Source organism: Aspergillus aculeatinus (assembly GCF_003184765.1).
Source record: "Aspergillus aculeatinus CBS 121060 unplaced genomic scaffold BO66scaffold_15, whole genome shotgun sequence".
NCBI lineage: Eukaryota > Fungi > Ascomycota > Eurotiomycetes > Eurotiales > Aspergillaceae > Aspergillus > Aspergillus aculeatinus.
This window is the reverse complement of record NW_020291484.1, coordinates 176,090-192,062: the sequence shown is the minus strand read 5'-3', so window position 1 is coordinate 192,062 and position 15,973 is coordinate 176,090. Positions and strand designations below refer to the sequence as shown.

The 15,973-nt window shown below is 51.7% G+C and overlaps 8 protein-coding genes and 1 non-coding gene across 9 annotated transcripts; 3 read left to right on the top strand and 6 right to left on the bottom strand.

Moving 5' to 3' along the window:
* The first annotated feature begins 17 nt into the window (after window positions 1–17).
* On the top strand, window positions 18–1,028 carry BO66DRAFT_390567 (uncharacterized protein). The gene has a single exon (XM_025647041.1). The coding sequence runs from the start codon at window positions 233–235 to the stop codon at window positions 872–874; it is 642 nt and encodes a 213-aa protein (XP_025505531.1). The 5' UTR covers window positions 18–232; the 3' UTR covers window positions 875–1,028.
* On the bottom strand, window positions 979–2,323 carry BO66DRAFT_390566 (putative cytokinesis EF-hand protein Cdc4). Its single transcript, XM_025647040.1, has 4 exons — window positions 1,634–2,323; window positions 1,426–1,566; window positions 1,271–1,363; window positions 979–1,204 (listed from the first exon to the last, which is right to left on the bottom strand). Exons 1-4 carry the CDS (start codon window positions 1,821–1,823, stop codon window positions 1,176–1,178), a joined length of 453 nt encoding a protein of 150 aa, XP_025505530.1. The 5' UTR covers window positions 1,824–2,323; the 3' UTR covers window positions 979–1,175.
* A 500-nt stretch (window positions 2,324–2,823) lies between these two features.
* On the bottom strand, window positions 2,824–5,945 carry BO66DRAFT_319317 (putative C2H2 finger domain protein; the record flags this gene model as incomplete). The annotated part of the gene is made up of 2 exons (XM_025643643.1): window positions 2,824–5,651; window positions 5,714–5,945. 2 exons carry the CDS (start codon window positions 5,943–5,945, stop codon window positions 2,824–2,826), a joined length of 3,060 nt encoding a protein of 1,019 aa, XP_025505529.1.
* Window positions 5,946–7,180: 1,235 nt separating this feature from the next.
* On the bottom strand, window positions 7,181–7,263 carry BO66DRAFT_t114. The gene has a single exon. It is a non-coding gene; the product is annotated as a tRNA-Gln (tRNA).
* A 799-nt stretch (window positions 7,264–8,062) lies between these two features.
* Window positions 8,063–11,444, bottom strand: BO66DRAFT_470151 (nuclear import receptor MTR10; the record flags this gene model as incomplete). Its single annotated transcript, XM_025652775.1, has 8 exons — window positions 8,063–8,151; window positions 8,205–8,735; window positions 8,795–9,220; window positions 9,273–10,553; window positions 10,624–10,714; window positions 10,800–11,072; window positions 11,128–11,220; window positions 11,313–11,444. The coding sequence occupies 8 exons, from the start codon at window positions 11,442–11,444 to the stop codon at window positions 8,063–8,065; spliced, it is 2,916 nt and encodes a 971-aa protein (XP_025505528.1).
* Window positions 11,445–11,807: 363 nt separating this feature from the next.
* Window positions 11,808–12,881, top strand: BO66DRAFT_390564 (small nuclear ribonucleoprotein E). The gene is made up of 3 exons (XM_025647039.1): window positions 11,808–12,123; window positions 12,182–12,272; window positions 12,351–12,881. The coding sequence occupies exons 1-3, from the start codon at window positions 11,980–11,982 to the stop codon at window positions 12,401–12,403; spliced, it is 288 nt and encodes a 95-aa protein (XP_025505527.1). The 5' UTR covers window positions 11,808–11,979; the 3' UTR covers window positions 12,404–12,881.
* BO66DRAFT_370870 (5-formyltetrahydrofolate cyclo-ligase) lies at window positions 12,600–13,447 on the bottom strand (the record flags this gene model as incomplete). The annotated part of the gene is made up of 3 exons (XM_025645433.1): window positions 12,600–12,721; window positions 12,790–13,296; window positions 13,354–13,447. The coding sequence occupies 3 exons, from the start codon at window positions 13,445–13,447 to the stop codon at window positions 12,600–12,602; spliced, it is 723 nt and encodes a 240-aa protein (XP_025505526.1).
* Window positions 13,448–13,670: 223 nt separating this feature from the next.
* Window positions 13,671–14,956, top strand: BO66DRAFT_390563 (uncharacterized protein). The gene is made up of 4 exons (XM_025647038.1): window positions 13,671–13,918; window positions 14,021–14,135; window positions 14,199–14,377; window positions 14,428–14,956. Exons 1-4 carry the CDS (start codon window positions 13,805–13,807, stop codon window positions 14,728–14,730), a joined length of 711 nt encoding a protein of 236 aa, XP_025505525.1. The 5' UTR covers window positions 13,671–13,804; the 3' UTR covers window positions 14,731–14,956.
* A 49-nt stretch (window positions 14,957–15,005) lies between these two features.
* On the bottom strand, window positions 15,006–15,915 carry BO66DRAFT_390561 (uncharacterized protein). Its single transcript, XM_025647037.1, has 2 exons — window positions 15,650–15,915; window positions 15,006–15,579 (listed from the first exon to the last, which is right to left on the bottom strand). Exons 1-2 carry the CDS (start codon window positions 15,793–15,795, stop codon window positions 15,165–15,167), a joined length of 561 nt encoding a protein of 186 aa, XP_025505524.1. The 5' UTR covers window positions 15,796–15,915; the 3' UTR covers window positions 15,006–15,164.
* Between the last annotated feature and the right edge of the window lie 58 nt (window positions 15,916–15,973).

Here is a 15,973-nt window from a genome sequence, read left to right as displayed (position 1 = left end):
ATTTCCGTCATCTCCAAGCAACTCCAACTCAGTCCAGCTTCCGCGCGTACATACAACATGACTGAAAACCACTAACCACTACACCCACACCTACATCTACACCCACGCTTACCGCCCACAACCCACAAGATCGACATAACCTACAAATTCCATCCCATCCTCAACAACAAATATACCAGCAACTTATACGAATCCCAACCCGAAATCAAAGCCAACAACGTCTCGCAGAACAATGTCTTCACACCCACACCCACACCCACACCCCGACTCCCAACCCCAACAACCCCACGAACCACACCACCCCGCTCCGACACCAAAACAAAGACTCCCCATCCACACAAACCACTGCCGCTTCTGCAACCACCTCCTCCTCGCCACAACCCGCACAATCACGACCCTCCCGCGCCGCAAACCCCCAGCCCAGGATGCCGCGCTGATCCTGCCGCTGCCCCGCGCAGAGGAGGAGGAGGAGGAGGATGACGAGCTGGATGACGAGCTGGATACAAACAACAACCCCAAGGCCGAGAACGCCGCGGCGAAACAGCCCCACTACACGATCCTCCTCTCCACCACCATCCCAGACCGGAAACCCACCTTGGTGAGGCGGGAGGATGGGTTCGAGAAGCGCCTGCTGCTCCGGTGCGGGCGGTGTCGCGTCGTGGTGGGGTATTTCTTGGATGCGGTGCATTTTCCGTCGACGGAGATCAACAAAAGGGCAGCAGGGGAAGATGAGGAAGATGATGGAAATCGACGGGCGAAGGTGGTGTATCTTCTGCCGGGGGCGTTGATGGAGACGGGGGTCATGGAGGCGAATGATGTTGAGAAATTGGGGGCAATGGATCGGGAGTGGGCTGGGTGGATGGAGAGTTCGTGATTTGCCCTGGGGTATGCTGGTCCTACTGTTTTACGAAGTACAAGTTACCCTTTTTTGAACTGTCTACAGCTCAGAGATCGGAAGATGCTGGTAATTCAACATAGACTCAAGGTTCTGTCTTGCATTTCCAAATTTGCTGAATGGCATACGCCAGCTCCATATACACTACAAGCGGAATAAACTTTATAACAGATGAACTAATCTAATCTCAAGCCGACAACTCCGGCAACAGGGATCGCGCAGGGAAGAAGAAAGGAGGCATTTCGTCACGAAGCGTCAGGGAAAGGGTATCGTATGTCGTTCAGTTGGCAAGGATGGTGCGGACGAGATCTGCAGAACTCGATATCAGTCTTGCTGAATTCCCCGCGATCGATGTGGGGATGTTGTCAAACGTACCGGTATAGTTGATCTCGCCGGAGCTAGTGTCAACGGCCTTCAGCAACTCATCGACTTCCTCGTCGGACATCTTCTCGCCCAGGTTCGTAAGGACTATAGCCATCGTCAATATCGCAGATCCCCCTATTCTCATCGCCCAGCGAGCGTGAACATACTGTAGCGCAGTTGGCCCACTCCAATAAATCCAGTCAAGTCCTTATCAAACACTTGGAATCCACGGGTGTATTCCTCGGGCTCGCCGGGATCGCGGAATCCTCCGGGGCGGTTGAGGACCTTCAAGAACGACTCGAAGTCAACTAGATCATCGTCAGTCAGCAACAATCCTCTTTTATAGGAATTCCAGAATCAAGGGCGCGCGCATACAGTCTCCGCCCACGCTCTTCTCCAGATCCGCAATTTCCGCCAACGTGGGGTTCTGCCCGCAGGCACGGAGGAGATCGCCCAGCGACTCGATGGCGACCTTGCCGGTACCGCGCTTGTCGAACAGCGAGAAAGCTTCCTTGTAGTTGGTCGAGGCCTGTTGATCGTGGTGAGAATGAGGTGAGTGTGCCATCTTCAGATGCGATGCGATAAAAGATAGATAGATAGAAACGGCAGAGAAGGAATGGAAGCGATGGGGATGAAGAAGAGAAGAGAGAGATTCAGATCGTGCCGCTGAGGTGACGAGCAACCAGCGACGCAAGGCTGCGATCCGCGGAAACGAGGGGCGGAAGGGATTGGACGGGCAGACGAGAGGGCCGGGATTCCACCATGGTTCCAAACAACTCTCTCGTAGATTCAACACCAGAGGGTCAACAACAATCAATTGAGTAATCAATCCCTGGTCTTAATGATAGCGGACGCGCTGCAATAAGACGTAAGGTGTCGTCGCCCGGGCATTTCCTCATCCGCCCGCCAGGAACCCCAATGCAGGCCATGGCTCCATAAGCAATGAGATCCAGCCACGTACCATGGTTGTTGTTCTGTTGATTCCACAAACGGAATGTTCTTCCTGTATAAGCGAAGGTGACAAGGCGATGAATTGGCACGAAGAAATTAATCAGCACGTTCACCTGGGGGGTGGGGGGGGTAAACACCAAAAGATATTCGATTGACTGGAATGAAGGAGGGGAGGGGAGGAAGAGGAAAGGAGGTGAGGCGGTGGAGGAGGAGGAGGAAAGACTCAAAGAAGGGAGCGAAACAAGCAATGACGCCCGCCCCGCGCTTGTTGTTGTGGTAACCGGACACCTCAGGCTCCAATACGCGCAGTACTGGGTTCAGATCTATAGAAACGCCAACCTTGGTCGGTTCTACTGGATTAAAGAACTGAATAGCTCATAAAAACCTCCTTGCCATGGCCTCTCCCTCATGAAACATTCCTGGTCACATCATGGTCACAAACGCCCTTCGAAGCCTAGCTTGACTACCACAAAAAAAAGTAGCTGGCTTCAACTTTCATCTCTGGCAAAGCTTGCGATAAGCGAATTAGATATACAAGAAGATTAAATAAAAGCCTGCCGACTAAATGGGACTTGCAGTGATGTGCACTGCCAGAATCCAGTACGTCGGCCACATTACGCGGCTGCGCCGCCATTCAGCTTGTCGATACAGCTGCTGAGTAAATTGGCCGCCTCAGTCAGTAGCTCCCAGCGAGTGTTCGTGAACCCATTGCGGAGAACCATCAGCAACCCCATACATTGATTGCATCCTTTCATCCCCTCAAGGTCACTGGGTTCGCGAACTCCGCCAACCCGCCGCAAGAACTGCTGCATGTCATGTCGCTGCTCTGCAGGTCGAACCAATTTGACGGGGTGATTGAGCGGGCCTTCGAGAGCGTACCCGTAGCACCAGACCACGAGAGCAGCAACATAAAGGACCCATGGTCGGTTGAGCAGGTAGTCATCCCGTCCCGAGTAGGCTTCATCATTATCGAGCACCCGCTCCTCGTCCAACAGACACTCAGACAGAAACCTCAGAGCGTAGAATGTGGCGTCGCGGGCCGTGGCCTTAGTTGCCCATCGGTTCATTTTTTCGCGCGCCCCGTCGTAGTCCTTTCGGGTGATGGCGCGCCCCATGAGCCGCCCAGCTCCGGCAAAAACCTGGCAATCCACAATGTCGACATGGGAGGCCATATGTGCAAGTCCATGCAAGACATCGCGCGATTCGAATACATTGGCTTCGTCCCAAGGATGTCGCGCTCGGTAACCCCCGGTAAACGATCCTGGCTCCGACGTTCCCAAAGCCTCGTCGAAATCCCGTCGCCAGTTGTCGAAAGCCCGCAGTAAGGCGGACCTCCACTTATCGCGACCACCCAATGCCTGCAGCACACCCAGCGAACTCACCTGGAGATCACGCTGGTTCATGTGCCAGCTGACACTCAGCAAGCCTGCCATAAGAATGGTGCGTCCAAATGCATTGGTTCGGACCGGCTGGCCATTGAGCGTCCTTTTAAGACCATCCAAAAACATGAGAGGTTTGACTCCATTCGCATGTAGACTGGATTGCACTCGAGCCACTTCAGAGGCATTGGTTGCAGACCATAGCGCTCCATCGCACGGAAGAGGCAGACGCAGCTCGTGGGCCACCATCTTGGCTGAGTGTCCAAACATGGTCGCATGCGTAGAGTCTAACACAAAGGCTGCAAATGCTACCCGCCTTGTAGCCTCGGCTTTGATCCAGTGAGTCCATGACTCTTCCGCCACGAAATCGGGAGTCAACGTCGACCCGGTTACTGAGCGACTTTGTCGATCGTCTCTAAGGCTCGCGGGGGAATCTAGTGCAGAGCGGCCAATCAACGAACTGCCACGCCGCATTAACGTAAGGGTAGTATCATGATGTATATGCGCTCGCTCATGCAGTGCACGGGTGGAGTACATCTTCTCGTACACTTCGAGGAGGAGTAGTGCCTGGAAGACCCACAGCTTGGCTGGAGGCCGAAAGTCGGCATCCATGAACAACTCCCAACGTAAATGCCATGCAATAAAGTTCGCCAGCTCAGCTGCGGTCTCAGTGACGTCTGATCCATACATCTTGTCCAGGGTAGACGCTCCAATAGCTATGACAGCCAGCAGAAGCAGGTTTGGGGCTTTGTTCAAGACAAATGACGGACGATGCAAGATGGGTAATTGAGGGTGGAAATGATGCCAGTACGATGCGATATAGGCCTCCATCATGCGCGGTCCTAGGACATGGCGGTCGTCATTCATATCACCTTCCATCAAAGCATCCTTCCGTTTTGCAACTGCTGAGTATGCTGCTTCATTAAAACGTGAACCCATAAGCGCAAGAAGCTCCTGTCTCTTTTCATTTGAGAGGCTCATTCGTGAAGACCCGGCGTCCAGGATACTAGTCACGCTCATCGGATCGTGCGGAATTACTCCGTTCATGAAACTCCCGTATCCAGGATCGCCCAGCAAAAACTGGTTCTGCAGCTGGATCGCATTGAGGTAGTTCGGGATCATGTTGGTTGCAGATGGGTAGCCCATCGAGGACGAGCTGGGAAGAGGGTCATTGAACAGCCACGCTGTGAAATCCTCGGGCATTGCGAAGGGAGACCGGTTGTGCGTCTCTCCGCCAAAAATCGGGTAGACACAGGAGGCCAGAGCGTCAAAACCAGGGTCTGCCCCCGTTGACCCCGGAGCCATCATACCGGGAACAGTGTCCAAGGCATCAAAAGTACTCACGGTGTCCAATGTCGCCGGCGCTGAAGTTGTCACTGCTGGCGCCAAGATACCCGCGTATCCATCCCCAGGCATCGGTGCATATGGTGCCGGATTTGCCAGCGACTGCCCATCCATATAGCTAGATATGATTGTCGTTTCATTTACAGAATGACGTCCTCGGTTCTGTTGACCTGTTTCGCCCGAATGTAGAGACATGCTAGTCGATGGATGACTCCGGTGCGTATGGTAATCCGAGGGGCTGAAAGTACTGGCTGACTGGCCCGCCGGGGAGCTGGTGGTTCGGTTGCTCAGACTAACAGAGCGAGAAAAGGTGGGATCTGATAGCTCAACACCCGGCTGTGAACTCAGTGGTGGATATTTGTATGCCTGAGGCGAATGCCCTGTCCGAGAGGGAACCGCAGCGGATTTTACGTCGATATTGGTGATGGTGATGGAATCTACCCGTCCCTCAACTGACGCCTGGGTTGATTTGTGTGTGGGAGAAGAGATTGGGACCCCAGTCGGGGATTCGCTGTGGGTTTTCTTAAGCACGGGCGGCTTGTTCTGCTCAGTTGATACAGTCGGTGCATTATTTACGGTAGCCTGCGCGAAACTGTCCCGCTTCTGCAGTTGAGACCCTTGCGTCGTGTGTCGTTCACGATGGCGCAGGCACAGGTCCTGTCGGACAAAAGATCGGTAGCAGTCGGGAAAATCACATCGGTAGATCTGTTTTGGGGTATCTAGGTTGATCGCTAGTCAGCTTACGCTCCTTTGAGTAATCCTTTTAGGTGGGGAAACGAACGATTCAGCTGATGACGGTACAGGTGTTCTGCGCGCGAATAACTCTTCCCACACCCATCAAAGGTACATTCAAATTTGCGATCCGTCTGAACTTTCCGAGTTCTCTTCCTCTTCCGTGAGGAGCCATCCAGCGCCGCATCTGCCGCATCGTTTTCGGTCGACATATGTGTTTCCTCGCGGGAGCTTTGGAGTCCCTGTTCCGGGGGAGCTACTGCAATGATAGCTGAAGTCATCATGCGCAAGGATATGGCAAAGGAAAGATTCGATCATTAGTGCCTTGTCGGTGGGCGGACATGACCCGCAAGAACTCGAGCTCAGATTCGGGGTGTAGCGAGATCAGCCATAGGAAGCTAGAGTGAATGGAGAAGAATCCAATGGGAGCGTGTGTTGGTCGTGAGCGATAGGTACAATTGTAGATTCGCGCGACCCCGTGGGGACCGAAATCTCGGCGGGCGGGACGGATCAGCTTCGGGCAGATGTCGAGGACGGTTTCGATCTATGGGAAAGAATGTGAAGCTAAGTATCCGAGTATAATGGCGGTATCGGGTCTCTGTAGGTGCCGAAAGAATGCGCAGCGCGCGCGAGGATAGGTTTATCGTACGACAGATTGTAGGCTGTTGGGGAAAGATCAGGAATTGGAGACGGAAGAGGGGAAGATGGCCGGGGAGGTTCCGAAGAAACTCACGACTTAGCGCAGCTCCCGATTCCACCGAGTGAGCGCAGTCTTCGGAATCGACAGCCGCCTGGGATCAAACGATTGTATTAGAAGTGGGAGTCTAGGGCTGATACATCTGAAAGATGAGCAATGAGGGGATCTTAGATGGACCCTGAGACTCCGGGGTCGTTGGAGAGACCGCGTGCTGTTGCGAAGGTGGGGCAGATCCCGATCGGAGGGCGGAACGGATTCGATGGAGGGATGGAATGCTTTACACGCAACCTTAATCCTTGTTCAAGGTTGACAATGCATACCGTACACCTCCACCGAAGAGTCATGGAACCCGGCTATAACACTAGAACATTCAAATACTTGTTAGATGATCTCATCAAACTACACTATGAATGTTCATTACACGCGAGATGCATATACATATAAACATCACAGCTGGGAACATATTGTGCTGCAAAAGCTACAACAATACAAGAGACTCAGGAAGAACAATCGCACATAAGCAACAAGTTGTCTCAACAACACTTAGGAATCTGTCATTGAGCGAATGAGTAGTAAAGTTCGAAGCATAGACCAGGAGTAAAACTGTAGCAATGTCTACTAGCTAGTAAATGACGCAGTGAGCTTACATATATACACCTACGTGGAGCCCAATCTGAATAATCTTTTAACCATTACAAGGCGGTTAAAAAATATATCAGATCCCTCTTCAAGCATCCTTTGTATACTATTATGTCGAAAGCGAGATGAGCTTTCTCCTATATCAGCCTGCACTGGCGGGGGAAAAAAACAACAAAAGAAAGGTCGTGCCCGGGTTCGAACCGGGGTTATTGGAACTTGTTTGGTATCAAAATCCAAAGTGATAACCACTACACTACACAACCTGTTCTCGAAATTGCTAACCCTTATAAAGTCTATATCGCCTTTGAGCATCTTCTTATGTATTTGCAGTAAAAAATTGTTCCCCGGCGATAGCAGTCAATGAAGGTACAAATATTCCGGCCTCCACAATCTCCTTAATTCCACTTGGTATGCCTCCACAGTGTCGACGAAGCAACATTCATCAAAACAAACTGCGTTCCAGACCCATGTATAAGAATGTCACTAATGTGAGTCCGCTAGACTCTGCTAGATTTTCAGTTGAGATATGGCCGCAATCACCAATACCATCGTACTCATTGCACCATACAGTATGTAGGTCAGACAGTGACCCGTGCCAGGCAATGTCCAGACTTTATGTCGATTTCGTGGTCTGCTATAAGTAACGGGCGTACCATTGTTCTTATAATATATCTAAGTTTCCTACGCTATAATACTAATGGTGTCACGTTTTTACAAAGTGGGTAACCGTGCAAGCTGTTTTGTCCGCTTGCTGCCCCCCGCCGGATGGGTCGTGGCCGCTAATCATCCGCGAATGCTTATAGAACGACCTGATGCAACCGTGTATGGGCGATGCTGATGCTGGGGTGAGAAAATACATGATGGGCAGTCTGAATGGATTCTCGACGCACAAATGCATTCTGAATCTTCTCAGATGGATGCCGTGGACGCGGAATGTGTTCGTGTCAATGTCCGCCCCGACCCAGAGGCCGAGCGTCGGTGGGTGATGGGCACCACTCCCAAAATCCTTAGCGGTGCTGTGACCTGACTTGCTCAGTCCCGTGGCTCCTCCAATTTGAACATCTATCCACTGAACCTGAATCGGGTGGCCTCAAGTCGGCCCAGACCGTCTCTGGGAGCCACATTTCGGCGGCGATAAGAATTGGTGAAGTCTGTACTTGTCAACTAATGGGACTCGATCACCCACTGGTAAATTTGATCTTACCTTGAAGCAAGACCCGAATCTTCCGGGTCTCACCAGACTGGATCTTGTCAAACAGCCCCTTCAATAGACGCTCAGCCTCGCCCTGCTTCATCGTACCCGCAGGAAGCATTTGCAAAGTGGACTGCAACCAGGTTCCCGCATCTTCAGGCATCAATTCGAACATGGACATCAGAACGCCGGAGGCATCTGGGAAGCACTCTCCAGGGAAGGTGAACATCATGCCTGTAAGGATCCGCTGGACAAGCAGTTGACCCTGGGATGCGATAAGCCGCTTGACTGCCTCACGAACTTCGACGGGCGTCGAATATGCATTGCCATCAGACGTGGTGAACTCGGAAACCGCTGGCTTTTCGAATGCAAAGCTAAACAGATCATGATAATAATGAAGAGTGGCAATCAGAGGGTCAATCTGCTGAAGGGTGAGGGCGCTTAGGGCCGCCGAGAAAATGGGAACCGAAAGCTCAGATGTTATGCATTCCTTGGGATAGAAGCGGATCGCATCCGACGAAAGACGGTAAAAATCCTCGATGACTAGTTGCGATTAATTAGCTAGGCCGCACGAATGACACTTAATGATAATGGACACGTACCATCAGGTAGGTTCTCTGGAGGCAAATCATTGAGGATGCGCAAGAATGCAATTGCTTGCTGTTCGTAGAACTGGAAGACAGCCTGGCTTGTGTTCGCATCCACAAACTCAGCACCCTCCGAGAACTCGCGGACGACGGCATCAGTGGCCCACAAGAAACATCCTTCACGCGACGCCTGGAAGCCACTAGCAAGACTCTGGGCCAAAGTTGGCAGTAGAGGAGCGATTGCAGTTCGGTAGGAGATGATCATATTGCGCCAGCAACGGCAAACTCGTTCGAGGATTGGTGTGGATGATGTGAAGTTCAGCGCAATCGTGCTCATGATGGGCAAGATCTCACCACAGTACTTGACGGCGGGGTTCTCTTCACGGGGAGAGACATATGGGTTCACGACCATGACGAAAATGGTAATCAGCCCAATGTGATCTATAATATAGTCAGCGCGTCATCCTCAATGAATGTATGCCATCGGTCCTACCAGCAACAGCCCGTTGGCTTTCTTCATCTTGAGCGTTATTCGCTAGGTTCATGATGCGAGCCATGATAGGGTCACAGAACAATTTCAAGGTTTCATAGATCTTCTCCAGAGGTTGGACTGCAACCACTGCTGCCACGCCCTCGGTTACCTCCTCTTGACTCGCAGGCTTCAGCTTGTCAATCACGGACTCATAGAACGTGTGGAGCTGGGCAATGTGACCCCCAAGCAGCTTTTGACAGTCTGTTCCCAGGTACTTGAAGGCCAAAGCCGCAGCCTGGACCACTTCGGGAGAGCTATGCTGGAACCCAGAGATGACGTAGTTTAGTTGGGCCTCCAAAGTCTCCGGGTGCTGTGCCGTCCACTCCGTGTAACGTGCAAGTGCCATGATAGCCTGGAATCGCACCTTCTCTTGGTTGGGAATCTGCACGATCAATGGAATAACCTGAGTAAGGACGACGCTTTCCTCAGGATCCACCATGCGTCCCATGGCCCTCAAACTGAACAGTGGTGCCTCAAGCTCTTGCCAGTGTGGGACGTGCTCATCACTGGACTGCGACGCATACTTGGAGACCCACTGCTGAATCAACTGGTATGCTTTAGTCAAGCACTCGGTGACCCCGATGACAGCGCAGCAATCCTTGAGTACATCTCCCATTGAGTGGCGGAAGTGCCGGAATTTCTCCTCCTGCTCGCGATCACCTCCAAACAAATCCGTCTCGCCTTCTTCGGGCCCAGGATATTCGAGGTGCTTGACCATGATATCCACCAACTGCGAGAAGACGTCGCTCAAATTCACTCGGGCGTCTGCGTATCGATCCAGCGTCACGTACTGCTTCAGTTCGTACCAGAAAATGAAGGTCAGCGAAATTGCGTCTCGTTCCCAATCCCGAGCGCAACACTCCAAAACTGCCTCGACCAGACCACGGAAGTCGGATGGTAGACGTGCGATCAACACAACCCACGCTTCACCGGCTTCTGCAAAAAGTCTCGTGATGCCTTTGTAGGCATCGGTATCCTCGGATTCGGCAAACTCGGCGATTTTGGGGCGAAGTGAAATTATGCGCGGATACAAGGCTTGGATAATGGCAAGCGAATCGTCGACTTCACGGGTATCTCGATACAGTGTGCACATGCTGTCTACGGCAGCCTCGAAAGATCTGTCGTCATCAAGTCCCTTCAAAATGACGTCCATCAAAGGCGACTCCACAATCTTGGCGGCCGGAATCTCGCGCATCCATGAAGTGATACAATCCAAGAGGCGCGGGTTAGTAGAGGCAGTCGCTGTGTGATGACAAAAGCGGTTGTGGTCAGCAATGTAGAAATGAACATATCAGGGTGATATTGTACATACGTGATGATTGAGCGTATTGAATCAATAGGTGCATCACCTGCTCAGCATTATCTTCCAGGAGTTCTTTTGTCCGCATGGTGAGATCATCTTCCTAGGTAATGACAGGGTGTTAGGGTCAGGGGGATACGCGATCGCAGAGTAACAGTCTGAAAGGGAGTTTCTCGTGCCAAACATACACTCAGATTGATCTTGCGGCCTTCCGTTACTTCTTCCGGGAGAATCTTTAGGAACTCCAGCACGCAATCTCCAGCGCTACTTCCCAGTGCAGCGCCCACGGTAGGGAGCACGTCCTTCCATGCAAGCATCTGAATAGCCAGACTGGCCAAGCATACGCATAGCTGTGTTTGGATTGGCCGAGGACCCGCGGCGAAACCCACAAGCAGGTTCAGGATAGAGTCTCTGAGCGCGACTACAGATTCGGTCGGCAACTGATCGAGATCGAAGATGATCTTGTTGGGGTCAGCAGGCAGGAATGGCTGGACCCAGGTCGGAGTACCAATTCACCTTTCCTTTCAACGTCGTCGCTGCGAACAACTTGGCTTCGACAGGAACATCCGGAGATTGTAACATTTCATGGGTGATAGTCCAAGCTTCGACCTAGAGACACAAGCCCAGAAATGGTCAGCATCGGAATCATGGGCGGCATCAACTTGATTCAAGGTGGCGGAATGAGGGGTAGGATAACCTACCGATTTCTGAAATTTCTCTAAGAATTCATGGGCATGCGTTTTTTCGGCGCGCGACACATTTCCTTGCATGGTAGCGACCGCGGCCAGGACCGGGCCAAAGGCCTGCCCTGTAGCCCCCTCCTTGCTCGTCATCGTTTGTCAACTCGGGGGTTTGGGATGTTCTAGAGAGGGGGAGGAAGTTGGTGTAATGGAGTTGGGAGAAAGAGGGGTTCAGCCAGGCCGGAAGGCTTAACACCTATGCAGTGCGATCATATACACTCATTAAATAACATTAAAAGAGAGAATTCAGAGATGAGAGACAAGCGCAGAAATCCTCAACTAAAATGGCGGAAGATTTGAAGGAGGGGGGAAAGTGAAGAGGAAGGGAGGGGAAGATTGACTTAGTAGTAAGTTAGTGGTGGTGGAGGTGGGATGTAGTGAGTGGTCACTGACGATCGACCCAAACGGAAAAGCTGTGTGAGCCTCCCTCTCCCTCCGTCGAACTTCCCCGAGTCCGACCGTCCTGAACTTACGGAGCTCTTCCTTCAATTCTCTCTCCCCGATCCCCGCGCAACTCCATCAACGCGTCATTATTTACAACTGCAGTTTTTAGGATCTTGGTATCCTTGCGCTCTCTTTTACACTTTACATAGCCCCTCCCTTCATTTGCGCATCTCGTTTGCCCACCATGACCGGCCGTGGAGGCGGTGGAGCTGCTCGCAAGACGCTGCTTGCGCCTATTCATTTCATCTTCAAGCTTCTTCAGCAACGGTCGACAGTGTCTATCTGGCTTTACGAGCAGCTGGCTTTCCGGATAGAAGGAAAGATCCGGGTAATTGGCCCCGTGTTCTCTGGTGGCTGTGATCGCTCGGCTAACAATTTCGGCACAGGGTTTCGACGAGTTCATGAACCTGGTCGTTGACGACGCAGTGGAGGTTCGGATGGCTACCAAGACCGAGGAAGAGAAGCGGAGGCCGCTCGGTATGTGAAGTCGTATTGCAAGATCAAACTGCTTGTGTGTTACGGAAAGTTGCTGACTGTTGTTCCACTTTACAACAGGCCAAATCCTCCTCAAGGGCGACAACGTCTCCCTCATCCAGGCCGTCCAGTGATCTTATCGGGGCGTTAAGGGATTGATTGAAGGGAAAAGGGAATTTTGTTTTTTTTTTAACCGATCTCGTGCCGTTATACGACTTTGTTTGCACTTCTTTACCTTTCGCTTTTCACGGATGTCGCTGGGAAACAAATATTGCACTTCTAGCAAAATAGACGAACCTATGGATCGATATGACTCGCTTTCCCGGAAAATCAGTGTTGGCGCACCAGAGACCGGTCATCACCGACGATGAGCATGTCTACAGGCCAGTCATGATCCGCTACCGGTATCTCTTCGGTCGGGGGAAGCATTTGCTCCTTGAGAGATAGGGCAACTGCGCGAGACTTAGTAACAGGCTATTTCATGGTTGGTTGCGTTGGTGTCAGGGTGCTTGTTCCTTACCAAGGAAGGGCAACTTCGGCTTTGTTGACTTACCTGCAGCCCCCTCTCTTGAATACCTTGTCAGAAAATGATCATAGTAGCCTTTACCATGCCCTAATCTCCTGAGCCCTTCATCAAATGCCATTCCTGGCATCACAACCAAGTCGAGCCCGTAAGGTCCTTTTGTAGCGTCTTCTGGCTGGGGCGAGACTCCTTTGCCCCCAAAGCAATTCATCTTCCTGAGTACTTGGACCTCGGACAGCGACGGAATCCCCCATTTGTCGGGCTGGAGAGCCTCGAATTCTTCAATCGACTCTAGCTTGAGCATGTCCATAACGGAGGTCCTCGACTGTTCCGATAACTCTAGCTTGTGTATGTAGGGCACGAAGACCTCCTTACCACTTGCCAGAGCATCCCGAACGATGGCCGTGGTGGATAATTCCCCTGCCGGCATGGAGAGATAAACCCCTATCCTCCTTGCATCCTGGTATTCCTGGAGAGCAAACAGCCTGTTGGCGGCGACTCTGGCTGGTAGAGGTCAGCGTTCGCATAGACCGAGTGTGAAGGTCATGAGGCTGAGCTGACATTGATTTGTGATGGAGTCGGCGGGGATCTTGTGCAGCGCATCCCGCATTCTCCGCCGGAGATCCTTCTTCGCCGCCTGTAGACCAGCCATCATCCTTGCGATTGAGGGATAGGGACAAAATATTGACAGGAAATAGTTGTGGGCGGATTACCAGTGGATTGTAATTGAGATAGGATGATGAATATAGGAAGTTCCGCTTATTGTCTGGAGCAGTGTCTGAGATATCGCAATGACTGGAACCGCGTGGCTTGGCATGTTGCCATGATGTGCATGGTTGTTGATCGGCAGGGCCCTGGTTGTTGCACATACCTAAGGTCCTGACTGTACCGCATCCGCCCCCCGTTCAAGGGTCGCCTGCGCCCTTTGGCGGCAGGCAGGCAGGCAGGCATTCTTCCACTATCTAACACCTCTCTTCTTTGCCTTCATCTTTCCTGTGTGACAAAACTCGCGATGATTGCGGGCTACTTTCTTTGCAGCCTCCTCCTGACGGCTGCCAGTGCGGCCAGTGTATCTGATCTAGTAGGGACCTGGACGACAAAGTCCCGTAAGGTTGTGACAGGTCCGGTATGCTGTACTCCTCTCGTTCTATCCAAACCATTGTTTACTAGGGATCTCAGTCGACGCATCAGAATCGCCAAACTGGCTAACACCCGGCCTTGTCTCTAGGGATTCTATGATCCAATCAACGACAGATTTCTGGAGCCAAACCTGACCGGCATCTCATACTCGTTCACCGAGGATGGATTCTATGAAGAGGCTTACTACCGCGCAATAGCCAATCGTCAGTGCCTGCTCACTCTCTGCTTTGTTAGAGTCGCAATCTGACGTGTAAACAATACAACAGCCCAAGATCCAGCTTGCCCAAAGGGTTTAATGCAATGGCAGCACGGTACATACACTGCGCAGAGCGATGGTTCGCTGGTGTTAACCCCGATTGCGGTTGATGGGCGCCAGCTGGTATCAGATCCATGTGCCACACCTTTGACGTCCTACACGAGATATAACCAGACCGAGGAGTTCAAGGTATGTTTCCCTGGTCGATACATTCAAGGCAAGTTAGCTAAAAGCTGCAGTCCTTTACTATCTCGGTAGACCCATATCATGATATCCCACGCCTGGACCTGTACGCTCATGACGGATCGCCCATGCATCCCATGTACCTCGTGTACAGGCCACCGCAAATCCTACCTACAGGCGTCCTGAATCCGATCACTTCAAAGGCTAAGAAGCAAAAACGCCAAATGAGCGAAGACACCAAGTCATACTTCAGCTTGGAGGGCCTTGTGTCGAAGGAGAAGGTCATCGATCCCGATCGCTTGCTGTGGCTTGGTGTTATTATGACTGCCATAGGTGGAATCACCGTTTTCTGCTCGTAAACTACAATGACATCGACATGATTCTTTTTCGGACGGACGGTACAACGGCAAGGTTATCAAGATGGAATCTGGAGTTCGAATTGACTTACTAGGTAATAGCAGGGGACTCAGGGCATCATGGACACAAATGATCATAGGGAATGGCGCTGAAGGACTTCTTGGAATATTACACGGCCGCCGCGCATATGCATGGGCCTTTTCAATGCTAACACTTAATCATCTGCGGAATTCTCTGCACTCTATCATCTCGAGTTTTCAGAACACCGCATTCTAGACTCGCCGTAAATCTTCACTTATTAACATACCTATTGTTGATACATATATTGCCAGAAACGACATTTCTCCCCCACCTTTCTTTCGGTGTATTAACGTCAGTATTATCGTATCCCCGGTATTATTTGTGATCGTACAGGTAGGTAAAATACATGCCAGCATTAGTTCTTCTTGAAGGCAGTGACAGCGTCCTTGACAATTCTTGCAGTTTCAGACTTGTCAGCCGGCTTGTCCGCCAGCGCACCACCGGCAGCGAAGAGAGACTTGAGAACAAGGCCGATTTCGACCTTCTTGCCAGCCTCCTTCATGCTGGAGAGCGTCTGGGAGACAACTTGCTTGATGTCGTCCGCGCTCATGGTTTCCACCTGGGCACCGTATTCCTCCAAGACTGTCACCTGCTTCTCCTCAAGCTCTTGAAGCTCTGGGCGGTTCTCAACCTTGAACTCCTCAATGGCATCCTTGGAGGCAGCAATACGTTTCCGAATCAGAGACAGGAGCTGGATATCGGTTTGAATGGGAGAGGAGGTCTTCGCGGCGTTGTTGGTTTCGGAGATCAGAGCCCGAACGACGTTCAGCCTGAGAAGCGCGCGTTAGTCCGCGTAATCAACCAAGTCTTGTCTCAATCCGTAGGTCGTATTAGACAAACCGAGGAGTATCCTTGGCTCTCATAGCCGTCTTGAGGTCAGTTCTGAGCTTGGTCATCAAAGGCGGCAAGATCGGGCTGTCGGTCGAGTTCCAGCGCACCAGGCGCAAACCCAGACGGGACGAGGTGGATCGCAGAGCTGGGAACATGTTCGGAATTACGCAACGACAGACTAGGGAGGAAGTAATAGAATGCGAATGCAGATGCGAATTGATTTTTTGTTGTTCTAGTAGAGTGGAACTAATGACGCTGTCGGACCCGTAGAAAATCCAAGCCTGATAATAATCTTTCCAAGGCGGAAGAGAAGCTCTCCGTCCGCCCTCCGCC

Coding starts and splice junctions, on each gene's coding strand:
- BO66DRAFT_390564 (XM_025647039.1), top strand. CDS start 11,980: ATGACCGGCCGTGGAGGCGGTGGAGCTGCTCGCAAGACGCTGCTTGCG. Junction 12,124..12,181: donor GGATAGAAGGAAAGATCCGG/GTAATTGGCCCC, acceptor ATTTCGGCACAG/GGTTTCGACGAGTTCATGAA. Junction 12,273..12,350: donor AGAGAAGCGGAGGCCGCTCG/GTATGTGAAGTC, acceptor ACTTTACAACAG/GCCAAATCCTCCTCAAGGGC.
- BO66DRAFT_390567 (XM_025647041.1), top strand. CDS start 233: ATGTCTTCACACCCACACCCACACCCACACCCCGACTCCCAACCCCAA.
- BO66DRAFT_390561 (XM_025647037.1), bottom strand. CDS start 15,795: ATGTTCCCAGCTCTGCGATCCACCTCGTCCCGTCTGGGTTTGCGCCTG. Junction 15,580..15,649: donor AGAGCCAAGGATACTCCTCG/GTTTGTCTAATA, acceptor CGCGCTTCTCAG/GCTGAACGTCGTTCGGGCTC.
- BO66DRAFT_390563 (XM_025647038.1), top strand. CDS start 13,805: ATGATTGCGGGCTACTTTCTTTGCAGCCTCCTCCTGACGGCTGCCAGT. Junction 13,919..14,020: donor GTAAGGTTGTGACAGGTCCG/GTATGCTGTACT, acceptor CCTTGTCTCTAG/GGATTCTATGATCCAATCAA. Junction 14,378..14,427: donor ACCAGACCGAGGAGTTCAAG/GTATGTTTCCCT, acceptor TAAAAGCTGCAG/TCCTTTACTATCTCGGTAGA.
- BO66DRAFT_390566 (XM_025647040.1), bottom strand. CDS start 1,823: ATGGCACACTCACCTCATTCTCACCACGATCAACAGGCCTCGACCAAC. Junction 1,567..1,633: donor GAAGAGCGTGGGCGGAGACT/GTATGCGCGCGC, acceptor ACGATGATCTAG/TTGACTTCGAGTCGTTCTTG. Junction 1,364..1,425: donor AGTGGGCCAACTGCGCTACA/GTATGTTCACGC, acceptor CGATGGCTATAG/TCCTTACGAACCTGGGCGAG.